Genomic DNA, 25228 nt, shown 5'->3' on the forward strand with positions numbered 1-25228 from the left:
ATTAAAGTCTTTCATACAAAATGTTATGCTTAAGCTTCCGTGCTCTTCCCCTTAGGCCGTGTCCGTATTGACACGTTCTGCTCATTTAGTTCCTTTAGGGGGAGGGGCATACACAAAAATTAAAATAAGTCGAATACTCAGTAAGCATTATTTTATACAGTTAAAGTATACTAACATAGGTTTTCATTCATGCATTCATCACTCCATACATATCATACGTACATGAGATATACATTCATTTTTAAAACATCACTAGGCGGGAGTTTTCAAAAAGAATTTTTTTTTTGTAAAACATTTCTCCCGTCAGTGCCTTCATTTTTTAAAGAGTTAAATGCATTCATACATTATTTCTTATTACTTTCATTTGGCCGGTACACATTGTTACGCCCCGTGTGTTGGGGTTAGCGGTCTTCCTTTGGACCTGGGTCCGCCCGTGGCCACAGGTTGGGAATCCCTTTCAGTCATGGGGCAGCATTGGGTGCACTACCAGTATTGCTTACCTGGCGTTGCAATCTGCCCATTCCTTTGGTACCCTTTCATTTAATCATGACCGTTACGTATTTTCATACATTGAAACGTTCATTTCCTTTCAGTCATTTCTTTCTTTCATTCAGTCCTTTCTTTTTCAGTCCTTTTCATTTATTAGTCTATTCATGAGGAAAAATGTCATTTAAAAGCATGAGCTTAAACATCATCTTTCATGGCATCCATAAAGCATAAGTTCATAGAGACATTTTAACATCAGTTCATAGGGACATTTTAAAACACTTTCTTCGCGTCATTTAAAACATCACTTAAAGCATAAGGCATAAGCCTCACATCTCATTTCATGAAAATACATACAATACATACTGTGTATAGTCATCAATTCACATGCATACACTTAATACTTGGGTTGCATAAAAAGGAGTCGTCAAGAAAGGTCATTACATACATATACCTTTGAATACTTATACTGAGCATATTTTTCTTAAAACCTATTTTCATTTCATCTCGTAAAGCATGATAAAGAGAAATATTTTTTTTCATTTTCATATCTTTAGAAAACTTTAAAAGAGTATGAAGATAATACTTATCTGAACTCCATGTCATACTCATTTCATATAGTTCATTCATGTGCATGTCAGAAACTCTCTGTGATTAATGAGATGAGTATTGCTATTGGGTAACTTATTGCATACTTAGATGACTCTTGTGATGTGGCAAAATCACGTATTACCACATGGTTTATTAAAAAAAAATATAAAAAATATCATAAAATTAATGTGTCATTTAGACAGTGAATTGAAATGAAATGAAAGTTGAAAGTTAAATAAATTATGGTTAGAATATTATTTTTTAATATTATTATATATTTGAAAAAGTTAAATTATTTATTATATTTTATATAAAAAATTTGAAAAAGATGTAACAATAAAATGAGATGAAATACTTCTTATATTCAAATATAACTAAAAGAACGACTAAAAATCTATTCATTTGAGTGGTAAGTTTCAGACGGCAAAATAACATTAATATTATTATTGTTAATAATGAAATCGGAATTGGGTACTTGATGAATTAATGCAAATGATTTTTTAATTTATTGTTGCGTGGTTAATTTCTTTATGTATGGATCTTAATAAAGTTCTGTCTTTATCATCTAGTACTAGTCATACGTACCAGGCTTTAGGATAATTATAAATATTATTTAGTTGTTCTGAAAATGACACATGGGAAATAATTATGGTGTTGTGAAGACCGCTTTTGAATTATATCCTGCGAAAATCATTTATTATCCACTTGCTGGCCTGGCCTGAAGTCTGGGGGCCAACTGTTTTTATTGCATGTCATAGAATCGTAGTCGCTACGCACTGGATGGACGATGCAGTGTGCTGAAACAGGCTAGGCTACTGACGGCAATTAATTTCAACAAAGTACAGAATGTATAACGATCAAACGTTATTCTCCCCGGTACAGTGCGTGAATTTGCAGCCAAATTCGCCCCCAACCCGCCATGCATATTCCTTCAGAAAGACGTTTGCTTCTCAAGGAACTTATAACGCAGTCCCTTGTGTCTATTCTCTAGATACGTTCCCTAAAATACAGTATCTTCCTTGGGAAATATTATTTACCATACTCTTTCGGAAGATAAGAAAGAAGCTAGGCGAGGTCGACTTTAGCGTGTCGAAATGGAATTGCTCAGATCTCCAGAAAGGAAAACGCGAAATCGTAGGGGAAAATCCGAGGTAAATATGGAAGGAAAACGAAAACCCAAGAGTCCCCACGTACCACTTCTACTATATAACGGATGTCCTTTGTGGGGAACCGATCTCTATCAATTTGCAGGTATGTATGTATATATATATATTATATATATATATATATATAGGAGGTGTGTAGTTCTTTCTTGTTGCTGTTTCTGCATCCATCATGACAGAATGCACCTCTAGCTTTCGGCATCGATACCAGCTTATGGTTGCTCATGTGCTGTCCATCCCTCTCTTTCTGCTACTTCCAGTTATAAACATGATATATATATATATATATATATATATACACACACACACATATGGTACACTTTGGCTTCTGGTGGCTCATGAAACGAGGTCGAGGTCCTTCCGTTTTCGGCTGGGGTCCTAATTCATCTCTCTTTTAAGCTTTATTGTAGATTTGTACCACTCTTTGTTGCCTTCCGCCTCCACCACTGATAGGGAAAATATAAATGGGGAGGTAAAAGGTGGCAATCTTATTTGCATTATGGAGGTAGCATTCACTCTCTGAACCTTCTCCTGGACACTTTTCAGAATTTCGGTTTCATTTCCTTCTAAACTGCCAGCATTCAGGCCTCTCTTTCTCTCTCTTGATCTACTCCTATTTACTATTCCCCTTGTTTTCCTCTTAGGGTTTTAGTTTTACCTTCAAAAGAACTTCTCCCTCTCACCGTGAAAAAAAAAAACATGGACAGCTCTGAAAATTGCGTTTGTTGGCACAGATATAGACATCTACTCATAATTTCCAGCTTGCTCTTTGTGCTTTTGGTTTCAAGCTCGACCAAAGTGAGATTCATGGCTGAAGGTAACAAACACTACTACTCATAGAAAGACATGATATTTCTCTTCATTTCTGACTTGGGCTGTCCTAACTTTTATGAGATATTACAGGAAGAGGCATTCCAGAGTTAGTTAAGGCTGCTCAAGTAAGTAACGTACAACATTTCCATAGCTTGCTCTATCTGATCATATTCCACGGTGTTTGTATTGATCGAAATGTTGAAATTGAATTCATATAATCATGAGCAGGAAAGGATAGAAGAGAAGAAAGTAGTAAGGATGGTGAGAACTCAGATAGGGTCAAGGCCACCAAGTTGCGAGAGGAGGTGCAGCAACTGTAAGCACTGCGAAGCAGTTCAGGTCCCGATCGTCCCAAGAGTACTGCAAAAAACACCCAGGACAAACCACTTCTCTGCAGCTGCTGTTGCGACCCCCACAATTGCATACTCCAGAGATGGGGTCTCTAACTACAAGCCTATGTGCTGGAAGTGCAAGTGCGGGGACTTCATCTTCAATCCTTGATTGAACTTTTTCACCATTTTCAATTTGGTAAATAAGATACTAGCAATTGTAACACTGATCCGTCCCTTTCTCTGGCCATCTTTTTAGAGATTTCCTTCAACCATCCCTATATATATACGATGGGGATTGGATTGTAGAGTGCATTCGTGGGTTGTTTTTGCACATTAAGCTGTGTGCCCAGCTCCCTAATTTCAGCATCCACTTTCTGTACACATTCCTTGCTTCATTACTACTGTTAATTCTATCTAATCTAAAAGTTAGCAGAAGGTTGATGTTTCTGCCATAACATTAAGATCGTGTATATATAAGAGTTGCACTAAAGTCTGAATTTAAATGTTTAGGATGATTACGGCAATTTCGTTTTTTTTTTTTTTTTTTTTTTAATCTCGAGGTGTGTAATTTTGATGGTAAGTGACGAAATGGCTTGGGAATATTAAATGAGATAAAAGGGCGCTTCAAAAAGTAAAACGTTTTTTTCCTAAGCAATGTCAGATGGTTTCCGTTTTCGTATCTTACAAGATTTGTGCATATCCTCGATTGGAGCCTGTGGCTGTGGCTGTGGCTGTGCGTTTGGACAGCCCAGCCCACCTCGAAGCGATAAACTTCAGAAAACTGAAAACGCGTACCAGTACATGATCTCATATTTACCTTTTTTTCTTTTTCTTTTAAATTCTTGGTGACTAAACACTTACGTAGATTCAGGCGGTAGTGAGGTATTTAATATTTAATTATTATTATTTATTTATTTATTTATTATTATTAATATTTTTTCATTATTTTTTTCATAATTATTTATAAAATACTTAAAAATATTATCCAGATGATACCTGACAACGAGATTTTCAGTCATTACCGTCGTATTATTTTGTACAGTCTTTCAATAAATAAGTTTTATATAAGTGCTCATAAAAAGTAGATTTTATTAAAAAAAAAATTATTTTTTATTAGTACAACTCACTTTTTATAAAACATTTATATAAAATTTATTTATTTAAAATTTATATTTAACATTAGTCTTAATTTTAACTTGCATTATTCGATGCATATTGATCTGGAGAACGCAGAGGGTGCAGTAAATTAAATAGCTTCTTATTTATGGCACTGAAAAGATACAAAAACGACGAAGTTAGTTAGATGGGGAAGGCTCGTGACTCGTGATCCTCGCCATCGTCTTCGTCATTTTTTAGGTGGTCTCTGCCCCTTCTGAGTTGTATTTGTACGTACGGTTCTGTTCTGAGTTGTATCGAATAAAGATTGCCGACGCGTAAGACTCAGATGGTACAGAGCAATTAAATAATTAAACTACATCAAAAGAATAGGAGTCGGATTAAAATCAACCATAGGGTTAAAGATAAATTCCAACACTTAGTTTATTTTACAGATGTGATTAATTAAGATTAAAATTAAAAATTAAAATATGTTGAAATATATATTTTTAATATTATTTTTATTTTAAAATTTTAAAAAATTAAATTATTTATTTTATTTGTTACGAAAATTTAAGAAAATTATAATAATTATAAAAGATGACATTAATTGAAAGGAGTTATAAAAAAAAATAAAACCTAAAAGGGTATAACTAATATGATACCTAACTATTTGGAGTTTGGAAATAAGCTCAAGCAAGATATCTGCGTTGGATGGGCGCCATAAACGACTTAATCGCATGATCAATCTTGCCATTCTATGTCACCTCAACTTTTATAAGTAGTTTACTAGCTACATACTATTGAGATATAAAACATTAATAATAAACATGTCACATTTTATATAGTGTGATAAAAATAGAATGGTAATGTGGTGTATAGTATTTGTAGTCACTTTTACATATTTCTTATACACTCCACTAATGTAATTGGTTGCATCATTTTTTTTAATATTAAATAACTGTTTTCACTAATAGCATCAATAGATTACACAAAAATACGTAAAAGTGATTATATGTAACAAAACTCCTTACTAAATATTATAAGTTATTTGATTAGTTTGTTTCAATTTAGAGATGAAAGTTTAGGCAAAGATGTTTATGGGTCTCACGCAAATCACCTCAAATAAATAAAATATGGAAAAATCTATGTACTATACTTTCATTCTATTAAGTAAGATGTGATATATTTTATTATTATTGAATGATCATTTAATGGATGATTCTTTATCATCTAATAATGATGAATGTGTCGCATCTTATTTAGTAGGATGAGAGTGTGGTATATAACATTACTCATAAAATATATACGCATGATTAATGTTATACACCATACCCACATTCCACTTTCATCTTAATGTACGATGTGTCATATTTATCACAATATTTAGTGATAAATGTGACATTTTATATTAAAATGGAAGTCGTGAGATGTGAGTGTGGTATATAACATTTTTATACGCACATATCCGGGCAATAAATAAAGAGCAGGGATACATGTACAGTTATTTTTAAAACTATATTTTAAAATTAGAATATTTATATAAAATGATGGTACTCTTATAAATTATTTTATAAAAATATCATTAATTTAAAACATAATTATATAAATGGTTGTAAAAAGAGTTTTACGTATATCCTTTGTAAATAAAAGTTGGAATCAGGAAGAAGTTTGCAAAAAATGGAAGAACTGCTGGAAGGTTCGAAGATTTTGAGTGGCGTAGAAGGTGTTGGAGCGTGGATAATGATGTAGATCGAATGATCATTTTCTTGTTGATCTTTCTCCCGTGTACATGCCAATTATAAGCGTTTCTTCTTTCATCCGTAATGAATCAAGAAAGGGTGGCGTTCAAGTAAGGCACTTTGAGATATTCTTTCACTCGTAATTAATCAAGAAAGGAGAATTATATCAGTAATCAAAGTTTACTCAAAATGAAATCTCAGAAGATATTAGCTACGTTATCTTAGGATATGGCCAAGGTGGCCCATGCAGTTGATTCAAAGTGGTTTTTAATGCTCACCTTTCTCTGTCACACATAAAAACAAGCTTCTCTCTCTCTCTCATTCTTATGGCGAGGGGTTTTCTTTGGAGTTGCTTAGCTCAGACGGAGCGACACACTATTCGCATCACTTAACGACTCAAGGCTCTCTCTCTCCGTTGCCTACTTTGGATTTCTAGGGAAGAAACCTTCTTGCCAGGAAGCTTATTGTGCCCGTACATAACCGATTTGAAGCCTCGATCATCCTTATTAGCAACTTAACCGGTACAGTTTCTCCCATTCTTCTCTATGCATCCATTTCACTGGCACCTATATCGTATATGTTTTTTTGAAGATTTGGATGGGAAATCAGTTTGGGTTCGCTGCCGTCTGATGCTTCTCAATTTCTCTCTTATTTCTTTGTTCGACACCACAATTTTTCACAAAATCTGTGGAATCTTCAAATTCTGAGAAATGAATTTCAATTTGTGTTTGGTGCTGTCTAATGGTTGTTGTAGAGTTCGGATAAGAAGAAAGCTAGGCCCCGGCTGTCAAGCGGGTCAGTCCTGGTATTTGATTGAGCATCTGGGTTTCTTCCATAATGACTCATTTCCCTTAATTTTCTTATCAAATCTAAACTTTTGGGTTGATCCATTATTTGGTTGAAGATGCAAAATCGACTTGTGCACACCAATTTGAGAGCTGCTCGAGACTGGGTGTGATTTTTGGTGCTTTCAATTTTATAGCTGTTTATGGACCCAAAAAAAGGGGTCAATAGCAGTTTCCTTCCTGCTAGCTCGGGTCCAATGTCCAATTTCTTCTATTTCCCATGCATCCACGAAGTTTTGAAAATGAACAAAGCTTATGTTTGTCACCTGCAAGTTAACCGTGACACTCCATACTCGCTGTGACAAGTGTAGGAGGTGTATGAGATCCACATGCTTGGGAGGAAGTCCCTGATGTGGCCTGGTCCATCCCTTGGGGCGTTCTACAACTCTATATTTTAATGGGCATTTCCTTCAAACTAGGGGAAGAAGGTGCTTCTAAGCTATAGATAGCAGCAGTTTAATTTAGAGCATTACTGTGCAAATGTTCCTACGTAATGCTACTTGCTACTGGCACGGATTCACACGCACTGCAATACGTTTGTCATTTAGCTACCCCGAGATGTGTTTTCCTGCTTTCATTTCGTTTCTTTCACGCTTTGGTAGTTGATTTGGTTGACACTTGACACTCTAGTGGTTGCTGAGAAAGAAAGAAGGTTTTTAACCTCAGATTTTCAACAGTAGTGGACCTGGAGAACAATTTTCTTTTGGTTTGTTTTAGACCTGGAGAACAATTACATCCTTCATATTAAGCTCATTATCTGACTAATTTTTGGCTAGTTTGTGATGGACTGATCCTTCATATTAAGCTCACAATCAGTAACGGCCTCTACTCCATCCCACCACATTCGGCTTCATCTCCATCTCCATCTGCTCTCAACACTCATCTCTTGTTTCCCTTATGGCACAGTAGACTTGGCCATCCCTCTCTCGAGTTTGTGCAAATTATCTTTCGGCAGCATAATCTTCCCGGCATCGTTGAACGAAAGTACCGTCATATTGTTGACACGGGCCTTGCCCTTCTTGCGCACTCCTCTGTCCCATTCCATTTTTGGCCCAACACATTTCTACATGCATTTTATTTAATAAACATGCTTCCATCTCATACATTACAAAACTCCTTACCTTATTTTTTACTCTATAACACTCACTCTGATTACTCTTATCTTGCGGGTTTTTGGCTCTGAGTGCTGGCCTTTAACCACTGCCTATAATCCTCACAAATTTTCCTTCTGTTCACTATCTTGTGTATTTTTGGGCTTAAGCCCATCTCACAAAGGTTTCATCTGTCATCACATCTCTACAGGCCGAACTTACATCTCCAAAGACGTTCGCTTCAATGAATCCAGTTTTCCTTACTCAACTCTTCCCAAGCCCACATCCAATACTGAACCCACTCACATGCTTCTACCTCATTTCGAGTCCAATCCATCCTCAACAACGTCTTATTCTTCATCAATTCTTGGTCCTCCTCCCTCTTCACCACCACCTTCTTCGTCACCCACACACAACACGCCTTCCCAACCTCCTTAGCAACATGCACACTTGATGGTTACTCGGTCACGTACCCATTCCCTATGCCCAAGTAAGTTTCATGATGGCTCCATAAAATGGCCCTTACCCCGTGCTTTTGCCACTGATTTAAGCCTTGTTCCTGAGCCTCCAAAAAATTACTCAGTTGCAAACAAGTACCCTGAGTGGCGTACTGCTATGGCACAAGAGTTTCATGCTCTACTTGCTAACCAGACATGGTCTTTAGTACCAGCTTCTCAAGCTTCAAACACTATCACCTGCAAATGGGTGTTCCGAACAAAACGGCTTGCCGATGGTTCCATTGAACATCGCAAAGCACGTTTGGTTGCCAAAGGGTTCCTCCAGCAATCTGGGATCAATTTTGATGAGACTTTCAGCCTCGTGGTTAAGGCTACAACGGTTCACACCGTTCTTGCTCTTGATGCGTCTCAACACTGGACCATTCGGCAATATGATGTGCAGAATGCATTTATGCATGGACCACTTCTTGAAACTGTTTTTATGTCCCAACCCCTTGGGTTCTCACATCCTCAATATCCCTCTCACGTTTGCAGGTTAAACAAAGCAATTTATGGGCTTCGGCAATCACCTCGTGCTTGACATTCACGGCTCAGTTCTCGCTTACTTGATCTGGCTTTTGTTATCTCCTCTGCAAACTCTTCTCTTTTCATTAATAATTCTGCAGGAGTCACAACATTTGTGTTAGTTTATGTTGATGACTTATTAGTCACGGGCTCATCTATGAAGTACATTTCTGAAATGCTCTCTGCTCTACATAGTGACTTCCCGATCACTGATCTAGGCAATTTACACTATATTTTGGGTGTCGAGGCCACCTTCAACTCTCACGGACTGCTCTTAACACATCATAAGTATATCAATGACTTGCTTCATTGAACTAATATGCAGTCTGCAAAGCTTGTAAAATCCCTTATGTCTACTTCCGAAAAGCTTAGTGCCTTCACTGGGCATCTCTTTGAAGACCCCACCTTGTATCGCAGCACTGTTTTGTCATTGCAATACCTCTCATTCACATGTCCAGACCTTGCTTTCATTGTTGGCAAAGTATGTCAATTCATGCATACTCCTCGGGTCCCCCATTGGCAAGCAGTGAAGCGCATTCTCAAGTATCTCAAACATACCTTTACTGTTGTCTTGCAACTGTCATCCTCATCCACTTCCAAAATCACTACATTTTCTGACGCCGATTGGGCGGGGTGTCCAGACAATCGAGGATCAACAAGTGGTTACTGCATATTTCTTGGCTGTAATCTCATTTCATGGTCCTCCAAGAAACAACCAACGATTGCATGTTCATCAACTAAGGCTGAATTTAAAGCTGTCGCAAACACAACAACTGAAGTTATTTGGCTTCAGCACCTATGCAGGGATCTTGGGATAAATTTACACGAAGCTCCTCTTCTTTACTGTGATAATATGGGTGCAACATACCTCTCATCTAATCCAGTTTTTCACGCACGCACGACCTAAACATGTTGAAATCGACTTCCATTTCGTGCATAACCGAGTTCAAAACAAATCCCTGCATGTTGCTTTCATCTCTGGTAAAGACCAGCTCGCAGACCTCCTGACAAAACCTCTTTCAGCAGCTTGGTTCTCATCACTTTGTTCAAGTCTTCGTCTCCAAGCTTTGCCACTTGACTTGAGGGTTAAGGACAAAGTTGCCCTTGCAAAGACCTTCAGCCTGCAACCATCACAGCACAAGGACCTGAGCAATTCCACGTAACAAACTCTGCAATATGCAGAGCATGCGCCGTGCCTCTCTACCTCTGCAAATGAATCTGTAGCATTAGCTCTAGAATATTCCATTCATTGTACTCTTATGTCTATAAAAGGATCCCATGTAATAACAGTTTTTCAAGTAATGAAAATCACACAAATTCTTTATTGTAACAGGCCATTACGGTTGTGGGACTGGTACTTCGTTGAGGTTTCTCATCACTTGCTTTTTTTGAAGGCCTTTTCTATTTTCTTTCGTCTATGGTTCCTCCATAGGAACACTTAACACTGAGTTCCACAGAGCAGCTCTTTCCCTTGTTCTTCACCATAGTTTAGTAACCCAAACAAAATAAAGATTCCAAGTCCAAACTTCATTTCTTTTGAGTTGGGTTGGTAGTACACTACCAAGGGTAGCCGATTGACCTAGGTTATTGGTGTAGTTCTTTACAATATAAAACATGAAAAGTCCAAAATTCACTTCCTTTTTAGTCATGTTGGTGGTACCACTGCCAAATGTAGTTGTATGATCAACAATGCTGGTGTAGTTACCAAGAGACAAGGAAAACGAACCAGTCCAAATTTGACTTTAAATGATTTGAAACCTCATGCTTTTTTTTTTTTTTTTTTTTTTTTCCATATAGATCGTACCTATTTAGTTTGGTTGGCTTTCTTTCTGATTATTCTTTTGTAATCTTAAATTCCCTGCATGCTGATTGTGTTCTCCACTTAATGGTGATATTTGTAGGCTTCTTTTCAAGCATTAAACATGTTGAAACAATCACCTAGTAGAAATCAGAGGTCAAAAAGCTTCAAGGTGAAGCATGCAATACAGGTATGTCTTTTGCTTGCCATTTGCATATGGCTGCTTTACCAAGTCAAACATTCCCATGAAAGGAAGAAGGCATCTGAAGAGAACTCCAGAAAGGTATCTGAAAAAATCCTGAGTGGGCATGAAATCATTAAACTTGGGAGAAAGGACCTCCACCCTCAACTGGAGGAAACAGATTTAGAAACTGAAAGAAAAGAACTGGAACAAGTAATAGAAGAGAGTAAACCAGAAGAAATTGATGATGAAAGAGGTGGTGGAGATGATGAAATGGTAGGACGTGATTTTGAGAGAGTTGACGAGGCAGAATCTGAAGAAGTGGATGATTTAATAGATGGAGAAGATAGGGAAAGAGGAGGAAGTGAAGAGCTAGATGATGAAGGGAACGGAAATCAAATTGAGGATGGAAGCTTTCTTGAAGATGATGCCCAAATTGAAGAAGAAAGGAATACCCAGGAGGCGAGGGAGGAAAATTACAAAGGCGATGATGCATCCAATGCGGTGGTTCAAAACACCCTAAGTATAGGCACTGAATTTGAAAGTGGAGGTTTGAGAACGGTGAAGGGGCAGGAAGTAGAGGATGCAGACAAAATTGAAGTAGAGCAGGTCAATGAAACTAATAGCACACTAGAAGTTGAAGCTAATATAGAAGATTCGGGTCAAGTAGGAAGTGTTGCCTTTGGAGATGCTATCCATATTCAAGTAGGTTCTGTATCTGGAGTGGCAAATTCAGAGAGTGGCTCGACAAGGGAAGCTAATATTGTACCAAGAGTGCACAATGATTCAAACTTGATGCTGATGGAAACCCCTGGATCTTGGAACGGAACAGAGAGATTCCACGAGTCGACTCGGGTGATGGATATAGCCTCTAATGCAACCAATAGAGAAATAGCGTTATCAATTGGTTCTGGGACTGTAGTACCAAAGGGACCTGCCAACCTTGACGCATCTGCTGTGTCTGGGGAGAGCTCTGCTTCTAAAACTACAAAGGAGAGGGATCATACAGGTGAAATAAAAACTGAGGCTGGCTTAGCATCACTGAGAAACGAGAATGTAGACTCTAAAATAATATAAACGACAGCGAAGAGGCCACAGAATGATGGTTTTTTATTAATATGTTGTCGGGTTTTCCTTTTCCCCCTGAGCTGTTTCTTCCAAGGATGGACATGTAGAGGGAGATGAGCAATTGTACATGTTCTCCCTGTATTTGCTTTGAGTGTGTGATGGTTTTAGGAAATCTTAGGAACTCAAACCTACATTACAAAAAATACTTTTGATAATGAAATATATTAGTTAGATACTCTTGTCCATGAAAAAATTGGTCAATGGTTGATTCTCCGCTTTGAGGCGAGCAGCCAGTCTAGTATTATTGACCATGCATGATGGGTGCTGGAGTTGGAGGGTGTAAAGACTAGAGAAAAATGATACACACAATACTTTACATGACACTTTACACAAACTAATTTTACAAAAATACTTTAAAAATGTAACATGACTTCCACATGTACTCCTTATTAGCTTACTTGAAACATTAGTGATGAGCAATGATAGAATGACAACCTACCTACAATTCATTTACAACTTATGAATAAAATAATATTTCTTAAATTTAAATACATCAAATCAAAATCAAAATCAAAATTAGAATATATAGTTTAAAAAATATTATTTTCTTCTAAAATTATAGAAAATTTATAAATGAGTCGTTGTGTTATCATTTCTTTTAGTGATACCATAGGGATCCGTTGGTCCGATTGGATGGTAGCAATTGGACCACACTTGAGAATCTGTTCTTGCCACCTGCAATCTAGGACTGTATTCGAGCCAAGCGAGTCGGTGTTAGAGTTGCCGAGCTCGAGTCTCGAGCTTGGCTCGGCTCGAGTCGTGTATTTTATATTTTTTTTTATTAATATAACTTAATAAATAAAATAGTAGAGAAGTTATGAAAAAAATACGTAAGATAACAAAATCTGAAGATGATTTCCAATCAACAAAATACATGTAAACAGACTTTAAACTATACAAATTCATGATATGAAATAATCCTGAATATATAGATAAAAAGAATTTTTTTAGAATTAAGCCGTACAGATTAACTATTGTACAAATTATAAAAAAGCTACTATAATTTAATGATTTAAGTACTTAACTAAATAACATATAACTATATAGTATATTAGATATATAAGCATAGGTGACTAGGCATAAGTATTTAGATTACATACTATATATTTAATTATAAAAGTTGCAATACTTATACACACACACATATATATATATATATAATCTATATATGAACAAGCTTTAATCGAGTCGAACTAATGAGATGATTCTGGCATAAACAAGCAAGCCTTAATACGCCTTACTCGAATCAAGTTTAACTTAATCAAATATGTGTCATTTACAAATTGAGTGGGTATCTGCTTTCATGGATGAATTTTTTCTTCAATGATTCGAATTTAACCGAGCGAATATCGGATGATCTATTGAACAAAGTAGTTAATTTACAACCCTAACCCAATCCATCATATTATGGTAGGCAACTCATAATTTAAGAGTGTTCGCTATTATTTTTAGGGTGACTAGCCATCCAACACATAAGATTTTTTAATTTTAATTACAAAAAATTATTGTTAAAAAATAAAGATCATTATTTTTATTTGATAAATATGTTGGGTCTCATATCTTATAGAAATTTTGTTCCAATAAGTCTCCTGTGCGTTATTACTCTAATATTTCTCAAAGAAAAATAGCAAGAGAAAACCCAGGAGAAAAGAAAGAAAGAAGAAAAAATGCTGCATCTACCGAGATGCATCCCGACAAAACTATCGATTCTTATTTTATTTTTTTCATATTTTTTTATTTAATTGTTAAAGAAGTATTTTTAAATATTCAAAAAAATTGAAAAAAAATTGTATTTTTTTATAGAAATCGTCAGGACCACTCCGGTGAAAAGGAAAGAAAAGAAAAGTATGAAAAAGTAAGACAGAGGAAAGAAAGCACTGATGGCAAACGGTCGGTAGAAAAGAAGACAATACAATAAAAAGAACATCAACGTCAGGGAGAAGTTTTAAATAGATAAACTCTTGTAATTGTGTTTTGTAAAATTTTGTACTTCACTAAAAAAAATAGATTGTTTTTTATTTTTTGTGACGGGTGTTAATGCTAAAACTTGCACAACAGAACGGGAGAAAGGGTAATTCAAGGCCTACTAAGGTAGTCTAAGACTAGATGAGAGGTTGTCTGAAGTAGTGGTACGATGTCCGTATGTATATCTATAATAGTGAATAGAAAATATATACAAAAAATGTAAATAGAAATGAAAATATACATATTTACTTGATTAGGTACAGAGCCTACGTCTACGTGTCATTTTAAGGACAAATCTATTATAATATAAGTATTTTATAGTCTCTTATTTCTCTCTGTACAATAGAGATCAGAAACCTCTTTTCTGGAGAAGATCCTCTCTAGTTGTGAGGTTGAAGATGATTTCTGTCATCTCGTCATTGTTGCTTAGCAATTTGGAAGCCCCCTTTCCTCATATCTCAAATCTCCTTTTATTGTAGTCATGCTAGTGGTAGGCAAGGAAGTCAACTTTATGTCACTCATTCCTTGCGTGTCTGACTTGTTTTTTCAACTTTCTTGATTTTTCCTATTTCTCCTTTCTTTTCTCTTCCCATCTGATATTTACCTTTCCTTATTCCCTCGTTGTTTCTTCCCACTTGCCTTTAATGGTGACCATTTAATGGGTTGAACTTGGTATATCTGGGTCTATTATTTTTACCCCATTTAGTAGGGATATTCTTTTGTAAAGAAACTGCATAGAATTTATCGATTTGAAGCTTATACAAATTTTTACTTAAAACAGAAGGAAAGAGAAAGAAACATATTAAAAATGTCTCAAAAGACATAATAAGGTGTTGCTTTAGAAACACATCTCATCTCACATCATCTCAGAATTTCTTATAATTTTTTTCTCAAACTTCAATAAAATTCAAATATTTTTTAATTTCAAATTTTTAAAATTTTCATTTAATCATTATCTAATCATTACAATTTTTTCAAACTTTAAATTTTAAAATAAAAATTATATTATAAAAATATTTTAACTTTATGACAATTTCATTTAATAAAACATATTAACTCAAAAATTTAATTACTCTTAAAAAGGTTTTCATCTATGATTCCCAAGCATGCCCAAAAGAAACAATAAAAATGTTATTTACAACCGGCTCTTGCAACCACGGGTAATCGCCCCATAAAAAATAAAAAAATAAAGAAAAAAGAAAAAAGAAAAAAAGAAAGTGGATACACGCATGTGAGATTTCTCACCTCATGACCCAGCCTTGAAACCTTTTTGAAGCCCCTGCTTTCTCTGGAACACTTCTTATGTGGAATGGTAGCCGTGCTTCGCGCTTTCTCTCATCAATGTTCACATTGTAGAGAAATGTATTTGGTTTGGTGGGTTTTGCTCACTCTACTATACTTTGCTACTGACATGAAGAGAGAGCAGGAGCTTGGGTCCTTAAGAATGGACAATATGGGTTGAATTTAGTTTGAAGGAGGAGAGTGGGGAGGTTGCTTATTTCCTGGGAATTTAATTTTCCTTTGACTATAGTTTCTTTGGATGCTGTCCGACGTTTTCGATTTCGAGTCGATGAACCAAGAAGTATAAGAAGGGCTCGCCAGAAGGTAATGGATACAGTAAATAAATTATATTCACATGCCCCCAAGGATGATTTGAAGAAATTAGAGAAAGAGGTTGACGAGCTGATAAAAAAATTTGCAAGTCCATAGAAGATATGTGCAAGTTGAAGGAAAAAGAGATCACTGGAGGGTGAGAGGTGATCTAACCTTCTCTATTTTTGCAAGATTACATAGCTTTTGGAACTCTCAACTTAGTGAAGCCCTTTTAAAAAATTTTGGTTGATCGAATTCCATGATAAAGTGAGCTTTTTTCAAAAGTCGCATCCGTCAGAATTTGCATTTAGATGGCAGTTTCAATACAAAAATCTAGTAAAAATCTTTTTTAGTGTGAAGAATTTTGCTTATATTTTGAAAACTATTCTGAAGGCAATTGGCAATGATTTGTATGGCATTAAAAAAAAAAAAAATCAACTGCGCTAATCTTAACAGAAGCCAATTCTTTCTCTCTCAATCTCATAGCTTTCCAATCCGCTTCTGTTGATGCTGCAATCGATGCCATTGCCTCTTGGACGCGAGTGGAGTCAAGTTGGTGATCTTCGATGCGATTGGTGAGCTTGTCGAAGGCTTTGCTCCGTTGTTACATGTCTTTGGAGTCCAACACCGTCTCTATCCCTCCGTTGTCTACGCCCTCCATGATTTGCTCCCTTTGCTCGATCGCTTTCTCTGCATAATGCTTTTCCTGGAAATTTAATTTCCCTTTGACTACAGTTTCTTTGGATACTATCTGACGTTCTCGGTTTCAAGCTGAACCACACAGTCCTTTCTTCTTTTGAGATCTCAGTCATTCTTCCTTCTTCTAGTCTGATGTCTTCTCGATTTTCTTTTTCTTGAAAAAAACAAATTGTCAGAGCCACGTCATCCGGTTACACAGTTTTGAAGAAACTGCTACGAACAAGTTAATTTTAATGGAGTATAAGTTAATTTTAATGGAAAATGATAGTAGGTTACTTTCTTTGATGGTTTACTTATTTAACTTTTTAATTTTTTTTCTTTAACTATTTCTTAATAGTTAAGAAAGTGATTATTGATATTTTTTATTTTTTTAAAGTATTTAAAAATATTGAAAAAATGTAAAAAGGAAAAAATAAAAAAAGTAATCTGGCCTAGGGGCACATCCGGTCACAACTGGGCAAATTTGTAGTTCAGGATGGTTCTAGTAGGCTACCATCGTTTATTTTTGGGCATGCCACTAGCATAAATTTGTAATTCTCTCTTCTTCTTTTTTCTTTTTTTTTTTTTTTATCTTTTTTTTTAAAATATTTTGTTAACATTCTTAGCCATTAAGAAAAAGTTAAAAAATATACAACTTTATTAATAGTCACTTACTTAATCATTAAGTAAAAAAGAATAATTGATTAAAACAAAGTAAAAAAGAATAAAATGAAAAAAATTAAAATACTCGATCGTTAACTTTGAGCAATAACATTTAGAGGATTAAGTAGCATTTTCCTATTAAAGTAAGAAAATGATACTATGCCTTTTGAGTTTATCTTCTCAATTTGATATTTATATATTTTATTTAATTTTTTAATATTTTTTATTTAATGACTATAAAAGTAATTATTAGTATATTGATATTTAAAAAAAAAACATATTTAAAAAAAAAAATCAATTTGCACTAAAGAGCAGTGAGCAATCTTGGTGGCATAGTAGGCTAGTACGCAGTATAAAGATCAATGATAGTATAAAGAACTCCGAGTCTTTTCATATTCACTCATACTTTCATGCCTTCTTTCCAAATTTTCCACATCTGGCTGACAAAAGACCCCTGCCATTGTGTATCCCATTCAGAGACCTAAAAAATGGCAGAAACCAAGATGAGCCTGAAGCTTGTGATAGACAAGAAGAGAAATCGAGTGCTCCTCGCTGAAGTAGGCAAGGACTTTGTTGATTTCCTCTTAGAAGCCTACACTCTGCCGGTTGTAACTGTCGCGCGCTTTCTGAAAAATGAAGACACGGCAGGCTGCTTGCAAAGCCTTTACAATAGCATTGAAAACCTGAGTGACTCTTTCATCCAGCCAGGCCGAAGTAAAGATTTGGTGTTGAGACCCAAATTAGTAACGTCTGGAGATACATGCTCCCTCTTTCCAAGGGTCGATCACTGTACGTTCTTGAAATTATATGGGTGTTCGAAGTCGAACTGCTATTACCGTGATACTTACCTGTCTTCTATATCGGGCAGACGTTGTATATCATGCGATTCAGCAATGAACGAAGAGGTAAGAATTGAAGAGCTAGCAAGCAGAAATGAGGCGAGTGGTAATTTCGATTTCGTGAAAGAGAGCGTCACATACATGGTGATGGACGATCTGGAGATAAAGCCCATGTCGGTCGATACTTTCATAACTCTGCTTAATGACCATAATCTCAAGGAATTAGGGTTGATTGAAAATAAAGTGATCGATTTGAGCATGGATGAGGTATGGCAGTCCTACCTTGCTCCTCTTTGTTTTTTTGGATTATTTTTTCAAATATAATTTTCTTTTTGTCAAGGTTTGACAGTAAAGTCGATAAATTAAAACCATAAATAGTGGTCATAAGCTAGCTATTTAATTAAATAGACAGCCAGTTAAGAATATATATATTACATCAACAATGTGATTTGATTATGTCGGTGTCAAAGTTATTGTTGAATGTAACAATTTTGACTCTCAATTTGATTTCATTCTAGTGTGTGAAATTGTTGAAGGCTGCTCTGCAATCCAAGACTGTTCTGACTGATGCCTTCCTGTCGAGTCCATCAGAAACTGGGGAGTCAATCAAAAGGAGTGAGAGTTCGGCTGGGGGAAGTAAAGGCAGTTCAGTATTTCTGCCCAATTAATCTATAGCTGCTAGGAACTGATGTTGGATTGTTTCGTATGACAGAAGAAGTATCCGGTCAAATTTGATGTGGCAAGAAAAAAATATGGAGGGTCTCAAGTCTAGGATTGTTGTCTTTGCAGTCTGGATGGTTAAGTTTTGATTCCTCTTTCTTCTTATCAGTTTCGGCAATATTAGCGTTGCACTTTCTTTTTATGGTATCAAACATTTTTCATCGAGGAACATAAATTACATTATCTATGGTGTGGACAAAAAAAGAGAAACGTAGCGCATCGGTAACATAAAAAAAGAAGATTATTCTATTTAAAGCTTCTAAAAAAAATACAAATAGAGAGAGATTTGGAATTCAAGAGCACTATTTTTTGTATTACATTAAATTATTATTTATTTAAAACTTAAATTAGAAAAAATAATTTAATTATTTAAATCGTATCCTATCCTGCCGTGACGAGGTGATACCAAAAATAATAGTAATATCACATTTTACTAATAAAGGCCCGTTTGGATATTGAGGTGAAATAAAACTATCTCATCTTATTTAATTTTAACTAATAATTTTATTACTATTCACAAACTATCTCAGCTCATCTCATCTCACTATTCAAATGGGACCTAAAAGTAAGTCACGAGTGCTGAGTTATAGCATTGCTCCTTCAAAACAAACAAAAACCGACTCGGTTATTGGCTCGGTGGATACCTCGTATGAGTGAACCAGTGAGTCAACTATCCGAGTAAAATAACCTATAAATAATATTGAAATAATTAGTAAATAACACTTAATATTTTGCAAATAATAATAAAATAATCTGAGTTGTATTCTCAGATCAGACCTTAAACTGAATGCTCCGAATGGGGGGAAACCAAACGGCTTATCTCTTCTTCAACGGAAGAAACTGCTGTTGGATTAGTAAACTTGATTTCAATTATTTCTTTTAGGTATCGTTTGGATTCGAAGATGAGTTGAGATGAGTTGAAATAGATTGTGAATAGTAGTGAGATTTGTAAGTTAAAGTTGATGAATAGTAATGAATAGTAGTGAGATAAGTTAAAATGAGTTGAGATGGGTTGCAAATATAAACTGGGTTAGTGTTTTCGTATTCTTTTTAGTTATCGAGAAAAATAAATATCATTAATTTCAAAGTCTTTTCATATTCCTCTTAGAAAAATACTATTAGTCTGGTCTCCAATTTTTCCACACCCCCTCCTTATAAAATGGTCATCGGTTTACTCTACCCATTCGAAGATCATTCATTCAAATACCTACAAAAAATGGCAGCCACCAAGATGAGCCTGAAGCTGTTGATAGACAAGAAGAGAAACCGAGTGCTGTTTGCTGAAGCAGGCAAGGACTTCGTTGATTACCACTTGCAAGTCTTCTCTCTGCCGATCATAACTGTCACAGGCTTCCTAAAAACTGAAGACACAATAGGCTGCTTGCAAAGCCTGTACGAGCGCATCGAAAACCTGAGCGATACTTTCGTCTAGCGAGGAGTAAGCCTATTAAGCTAGATGATAATTGTATAGAAAATAAGAATACTCTAGAAAGTACTACAGAGAAAGTCTCTGCTGTTATGTAATCGTTTTTTATTCTCTTCTTCTTGTATAAATATCTTGTTATTTGTAAATGAAATATAGGGAAAAAGTATTCATCATTCTTAGACTCTGTTATGATATCAGAGCAGCATGACTAGCTGTCTCTTTCTGATCCATGGTCCTCTCAAATTCGTCTGTCCCAAATACCTCCGTAATCTCCTCTTTCTCCCATATTGTGACCACCAAACTTACCTCCGAAAATTATCTCTTATGGAAGGTGCACATTAGTGCCTATCTATGAGGCCAAGACCTCTTCCGATTCGTTGATGGCTTAGTGCCTCCTCCTCCTCAGTTTTTGCCGAACCAAACAACCACCATGAACCCAGCATATACAGCCTGGAAAAGAACTGATCAGCTTGTGCTTAGTGTTCTTTTTTCATCCCTTTCAGACTCTGTTACAGGGCATGTTCTCTCATCAAATACCTCTTTGGAGCTATGGAATACCCTTACTTCTATGTTTACCACTTGGTCCTAGGCAAAGGAATTTCATGTGCGTTTTCAGCTCACCCATCTCTCCCAGGGTACTCAAAGTATCACAGAGTATTTTGGTAAGGTGCGTTCTCTTGCTGACACACTAGCTGCTATAGGTAATCCTTTACCTGACAAGGAATTTGTAACCTATTTACTTACTGGCCTTGGTGACTCATATGAGTCGTTTATTACTTCTATTTCAACACAGTCTGATCTCATTTCTTCTCATGAGTTGTATCAACTGCTACTAGCCCATGAAAGCAGGCTCTCACACTCGGCTAATAAAAATGGAAATGGCACTAAACCATCGGTTAATTTTACCTCTGCTGGAAATCGTCCTTCTCGCGGACGTGGAGGAAGACAGGGCAGAAGTGGGCGTGGGCGATCTGGCTCGTTCTCTTGGGGTGGACGAAATTTTTCCTCCCACACTCAAGCACCTCAACAGGCTTTCCCTCGCCCAACCTGTCAAGTGTGCAACAAACAGGGTTACGTTGCCTTACAATGTCAGTATCGCTTCAACCATTCGTATCAACTCGATGCCCCTCCTTCCTTCTCGGCAAACTACACTTTGTCTGGATCATTTTCTGATGACTCATGGTATTCAGATTCAGCAGCTACTCACCACGTCACTAATGATCTTCACAACCTCAATTTGTCTTCGGAGCAGTACAATGGTGGTGAGCAAATTCGGGTTGGTGATGGGTCAACTTTGCCAATACAGCATCTCGGTGACTCCTCCTTCTCTTCTCATACCTCTTTTTTTTTTTTTTTTATGATTTATTACACGTTCCTTCCATAACCAAAAATCTTGTGTCTGTATGCAAATTATGTGTTGACAACCATTGCTTCTTCGAATTTCATGCTTCTCACTTCTCTATGAAGGACAAACACAGCGGGAAGACCCTCATCACCGGACCTAGTTGAAATGGCCTCTATGTTTTTCCATCGGTGTCACCATCTTCCATTTCTCATTTTGTTCAACTCGGCGAACTAACTTCCATAGCCAACTGGCATCACAGATTGGGTCATCCATCACTTAAATTAGTTTCTCCTGTTTTGCACAACAATCATTTAAAGTTTCTCCCCACTGAGTCTTCCTTCACCTGCTCAGATTGTCCCCGTGCCAAGAATCATCAATTACCATTTAGTCCTAGTCGGGCCCATTATACAAAGCCCTTACAATTACTTGTTGCTGACCTTTGGAGTCCAGCTCCTTATGTCTCTAGAAATGGTTTTAAGTATTATTTGTCTTTTGTTGATGCGTATACCTGATTTACTTGGATTTTTCCTATCAAATTTAAATTAGATGTTCTTAATATTTTTACCACATTCTTGCCTTACATTGAGCAACTGTTTAATTCTAAATTAATCACATTGCAAACAGATGGAGGAGGGGAATTTATACCTCTCACTTCATTATGTAAAAAATTTGGAATTACTCATCGTCTCTCTTCTCCTCATACACATCAGCAAAATGGTCTCGTTGAACGCAAATATAGACATATTGTAGAAATAGGGCTTGCCCTCTTGGCCCACGCCTCACTTCCATTAACTTTTTGGGCCGAAGCCTTTGAGACTGTAGTCTATCTAATCAATCTCTTACCAACTCCAACTCTCAATAAAAAAACCCATTACTTTCTTGTCCATAATCGTTCTCCGGATTATAACTTTTTGAAGGTTTTCGGGTGTGAGTGTTGGCCTAACTTCAAACCATACAACAATCATAAACTCCAATTCAGGTCCACCTCATGTCTGTTTTTGGGCTATAGCCCAAACTACAAGGGCTATCGCTGCCTTGACCTCAAAACAAATTAGACTTATATCTCTAGGGACGTCCTATTTGCTGAAGATTCTTTTCCCTTTTCTCAAATGCGGTCCAAGCCCAACAATTCCACTCCAACTCCTCCCATTTCCGTAGCCCCTCTTCCACTCCTTACTCCATCAATTCTTGGCCCAGGCCCAAGCCCACCTACAATCTCACAAAGTTCACCCTCAACCTCACGACCCCCCCTCTTCTAATCCCTCTATCTCTTCTCAGTCGCCTACTCTCAGTTCGTCTCCTACCCATCACGCACCTGACCCCTCTCCTCTAATTCCTCCTAGGTCTCCCATTATCACTAGATCCCATACTAATTCCTCATATCCTCGCACCTTTCATGATGGCACTGTACCATACCCATCCCAAAATTGCTTCACTGCTGTTGTCACTGTACCTGATCCCCCATCAAGCTTCTTCGCTGCTTCAAAATGGCCCCAATGGCAACATGCCATGTCACAGGAGTTTCTTGCTCTCACTCACAACTCTACCTGGAGTCTTGTGTCGCCAGAGTCAGTTGAAAATGTGCTTGGGTGTCGCTGGGTTTACAAGACTAAGTTGCGCGCAGATGGGTCACTTGAACGAAGGAACGCACACTTGGTTGCCAAGGGGTACCATCAGCAGTATGGCATCGATTATGATGAAACATTCAGTCCAGTAGTCAAGATGCCCACCATTCGTCTGATTGTTGCCCTTGCCGTCTCTCATGGATGGACTTTGAGACAAATTGATATACAGAATGCCTTTTTGCATGGCCCTCTTATTGATACCGTGTACATGCAACAACCTCAGGGCTTCATTGATGCAGGTCATCCCACCTATGTCTGTAAATTGCACAAAGCAATTTATGGACTCAAGCAAGCGCCCAGGGCATGGCATGCTCAACTGAGTTCGTGGCTTGTTGGGTACGGTTTTCACTCATCCAGGGCTGATCCATCACTCTTCATTTACAATCAAGGTGATATCCACATTTATCTCCTTGTATATGTAGATGATATCGTCATTACTTCTTCACATACCTCTATTTCAAATAAATTAATTGCTGATTTGGGTACTGCTTTTCCTGTTAAAGACCTTGGGAAATTGTCTTTTTTTCTTGGAGTAGAGCTTGAGTATTTACCCACTGGTGTTTTGCTCTCTCAACGGAAGTACATAAAGGATCTGTTGATCCGAAATCAGATGATACATGCTAAGCCAGTAACGTCGCCTATGGCAGCTTCTCTCAAGTTGTCCATTCTTGATTCTCCTGATGTTGATGACCCTCATCAATATCGTAGTATTGTTGGTGCTTTGCGGTACTTATCATTAACTAGACCAGATATTTCTTTCTCGGTTAACAAGGTGTGCCAGTTTATGCACAACCTGAAAATGCCTCACTGGACTGCAGTAAAACACATCCTGAGGTATCTCAAGCATACAATTAATCTTGGTCTTTTCTTCTCTTCAAGTTCCTTTCTTCAGTTGCAAGCATACTCTGATGCTGATTGGGCAGGTTGTCTAGACGACCGTTGTTCCACTAGTGGCTACAGTATCTTCCTTGGCAGAAATCTGATCTCATGGAGCTCGAAAAAGTAGCATACTGTAGCACTTTCCAGCACAAAAGCAGAGTACAAGGCTCTTGCTTCTTCTGCTGTCGAAGTCATATGTGTCCAAATCTTAATTTCTGAACTTGGTCTTCACTTATCGAAGGCTCCAATATTGTGGTGTGACAATATTGGAGCAACTTACTTGGCTGCAAACCCTGTGTATCACTCAAGAACAAAGCACATGGAAGTTGATTTTCACTTCATTAGAGATCGGGTTGCTGTTAAGAGTCTGACTGTTTCTTTCATTAGTCCTAAAGATCAAATTGCGGATGTTTTTTACTAAGCCTTTAGTTTCTGACAAATTTTTTCATTTTCGGTCGAGTCTCAATGTGTTAGATACCCTTTTAGACTCGAGGGGGCGTATTAAGCTAGATGATAATTGTACAGAAAATAAGAATACTCTAGAAAGTACCGTAGAGAAAGTCCCTACTATTATGTAACCATTTTTTATTCTCTTCCTCTTGTATAAATATCTTGTTATCTGTAAATGAAATATAGGAAAAAAGTATTCCTCGTTCTTAGACTCTGTTAAAGCCAAGACTTGGTGTTGAAGCCCAAACTAGTAATGTCTGGTGCACAGACTCCCTCCTCTTGCCAAGGGTCGAGTCCTACACATTTAGCAAATTCTATCAATGTCGGAACTGTGTATACAAAATTGGTACTTACCAGCTCATCTCTAGCGGGAACTACTGTAAAACATGCGGATCATCATCAGCACTGTCCAAGGTATCAGTCAATGTTGAAGAGTTTATAAGAGCAAACAAGGAGAGCGAGAGTGGTAAATTCAACTTCGTGAAAGAAAGCGTGGCATACATGGTGATGGATGATCTGAAGATGAAGCCCATCATGTCCGCCAACACTATCATTGCCCCGCTCAATTAGTATAATCTGAAGGAGGTAGGTGCGATTGAAGAGAAAGTGGTCGCTTTGGGCATGGATGAGGTATATATGGCAGTACCTTGTTTTCTTTCCTCTTGTAATTATTTCATTTTCATAATTCCTTAAATGATTTTCTTTTTGGACGAAGTTGGACGATAACGTCGTTAAATTAATTATGCTCCCGATATGTG

General features: G+C 36.8%; 3 protein-coding genes across 3 annotated transcripts in view; all 3 read left to right on the forward strand.

The window, feature by feature from the left end:
• Nucleotides 1–2419: 2419 nt before the first annotated feature.
• Nucleotides 2420–3764, forward strand: LOC121262273 (EPIDERMAL PATTERNING FACTOR-like protein 2). The gene is made up of 3 exons (XM_041164671.1): nt 2420–3057; nt 3144–3178; nt 3282–3764. The coding sequence occupies exons 1-3, from the start codon at nt 2940–2942 to the stop codon at nt 3552–3554; spliced, it is 426 nt and encodes a 141-aa protein (XP_041020605.1). The 5' UTR covers nt 2420–2939; the 3' UTR covers nt 3555–3764.
• A 2384-nt stretch (nt 3765–6148) lies between these two features.
• LOC121262731 lies at nt 6149–12606 on the forward strand. The gene is made up of 2 exons (XM_041165321.1): nt 6149–6743; nt 11082–12606. Exon 2 carries the CDS (start codon nt 11103–11105, stop codon nt 12234–12236), a length of 1134 nt encoding a protein of 377 aa, XP_041021255.1. The 5' UTR covers nt 6149–6743; nt 11082–11102; the 3' UTR covers nt 12237–12606.
• A 4985-nt stretch (nt 12607–17591) lies between these two features.
• Nucleotides 17592–25228, forward strand: part of LOC121262711 — a 42783-nt gene continuing 35146 nt past the window's right edge. The window contains exons 1-3 of the mRNA XM_041165301.1: nt 17592–18292; nt 18544–18687; nt 19854–20115. Of these exons, the coding sequence (XP_041021235.1) occupies nt 17675–18292; nt 18544–18687; nt 19854–20115 (1024 nt within the window). The 5' untranslated portion in view covers nt 17592–17674. The remainder of the gene's footprint in view (nt 18293–18543; nt 18688–19853; nt 20116–25228) is intronic.

Source organism: Juglans microcarpa x Juglans regia, chromosome 4S (assembly GCF_004785595.1).
Source record: "Juglans microcarpa x Juglans regia isolate MS1-56 chromosome 4S, Jm3101_v1.0, whole genome shotgun sequence".
Taxonomy (NCBI): domain Eukaryota; kingdom Viridiplantae; phylum Streptophyta; class Magnoliopsida; order Fagales; family Juglandaceae; genus Juglans; species Juglans microcarpa x Juglans regia.

Coding starts and splice junctions, on each gene's coding strand:
- LOC121262273 (XM_041164671.1), top strand. CDS start 2,940: ATGGACAGCTCTGAAAATTGCGTTTGTTGGCACAGATATAGACATCTA. Junction 3,058..3,143: donor AGTGAGATTCATGGCTGAAG/GTAACAAACACT, acceptor GAGATATTACAG/GAAGAGGCATTCCAGAGTTA. Junction 3,179..3,281: donor AGTTAGTTAAGGCTGCTCAA/GTAAGTAACGTA, acceptor AATCATGAGCAG/GAAAGGATAGAAGAGAAGAA.
- LOC121262731 (XM_041165321.1), top strand. CDS start 11,103: ATGTTGAAACAATCACCTAGTAGAAATCAGAGGTCAAAAAGCTTCAAG.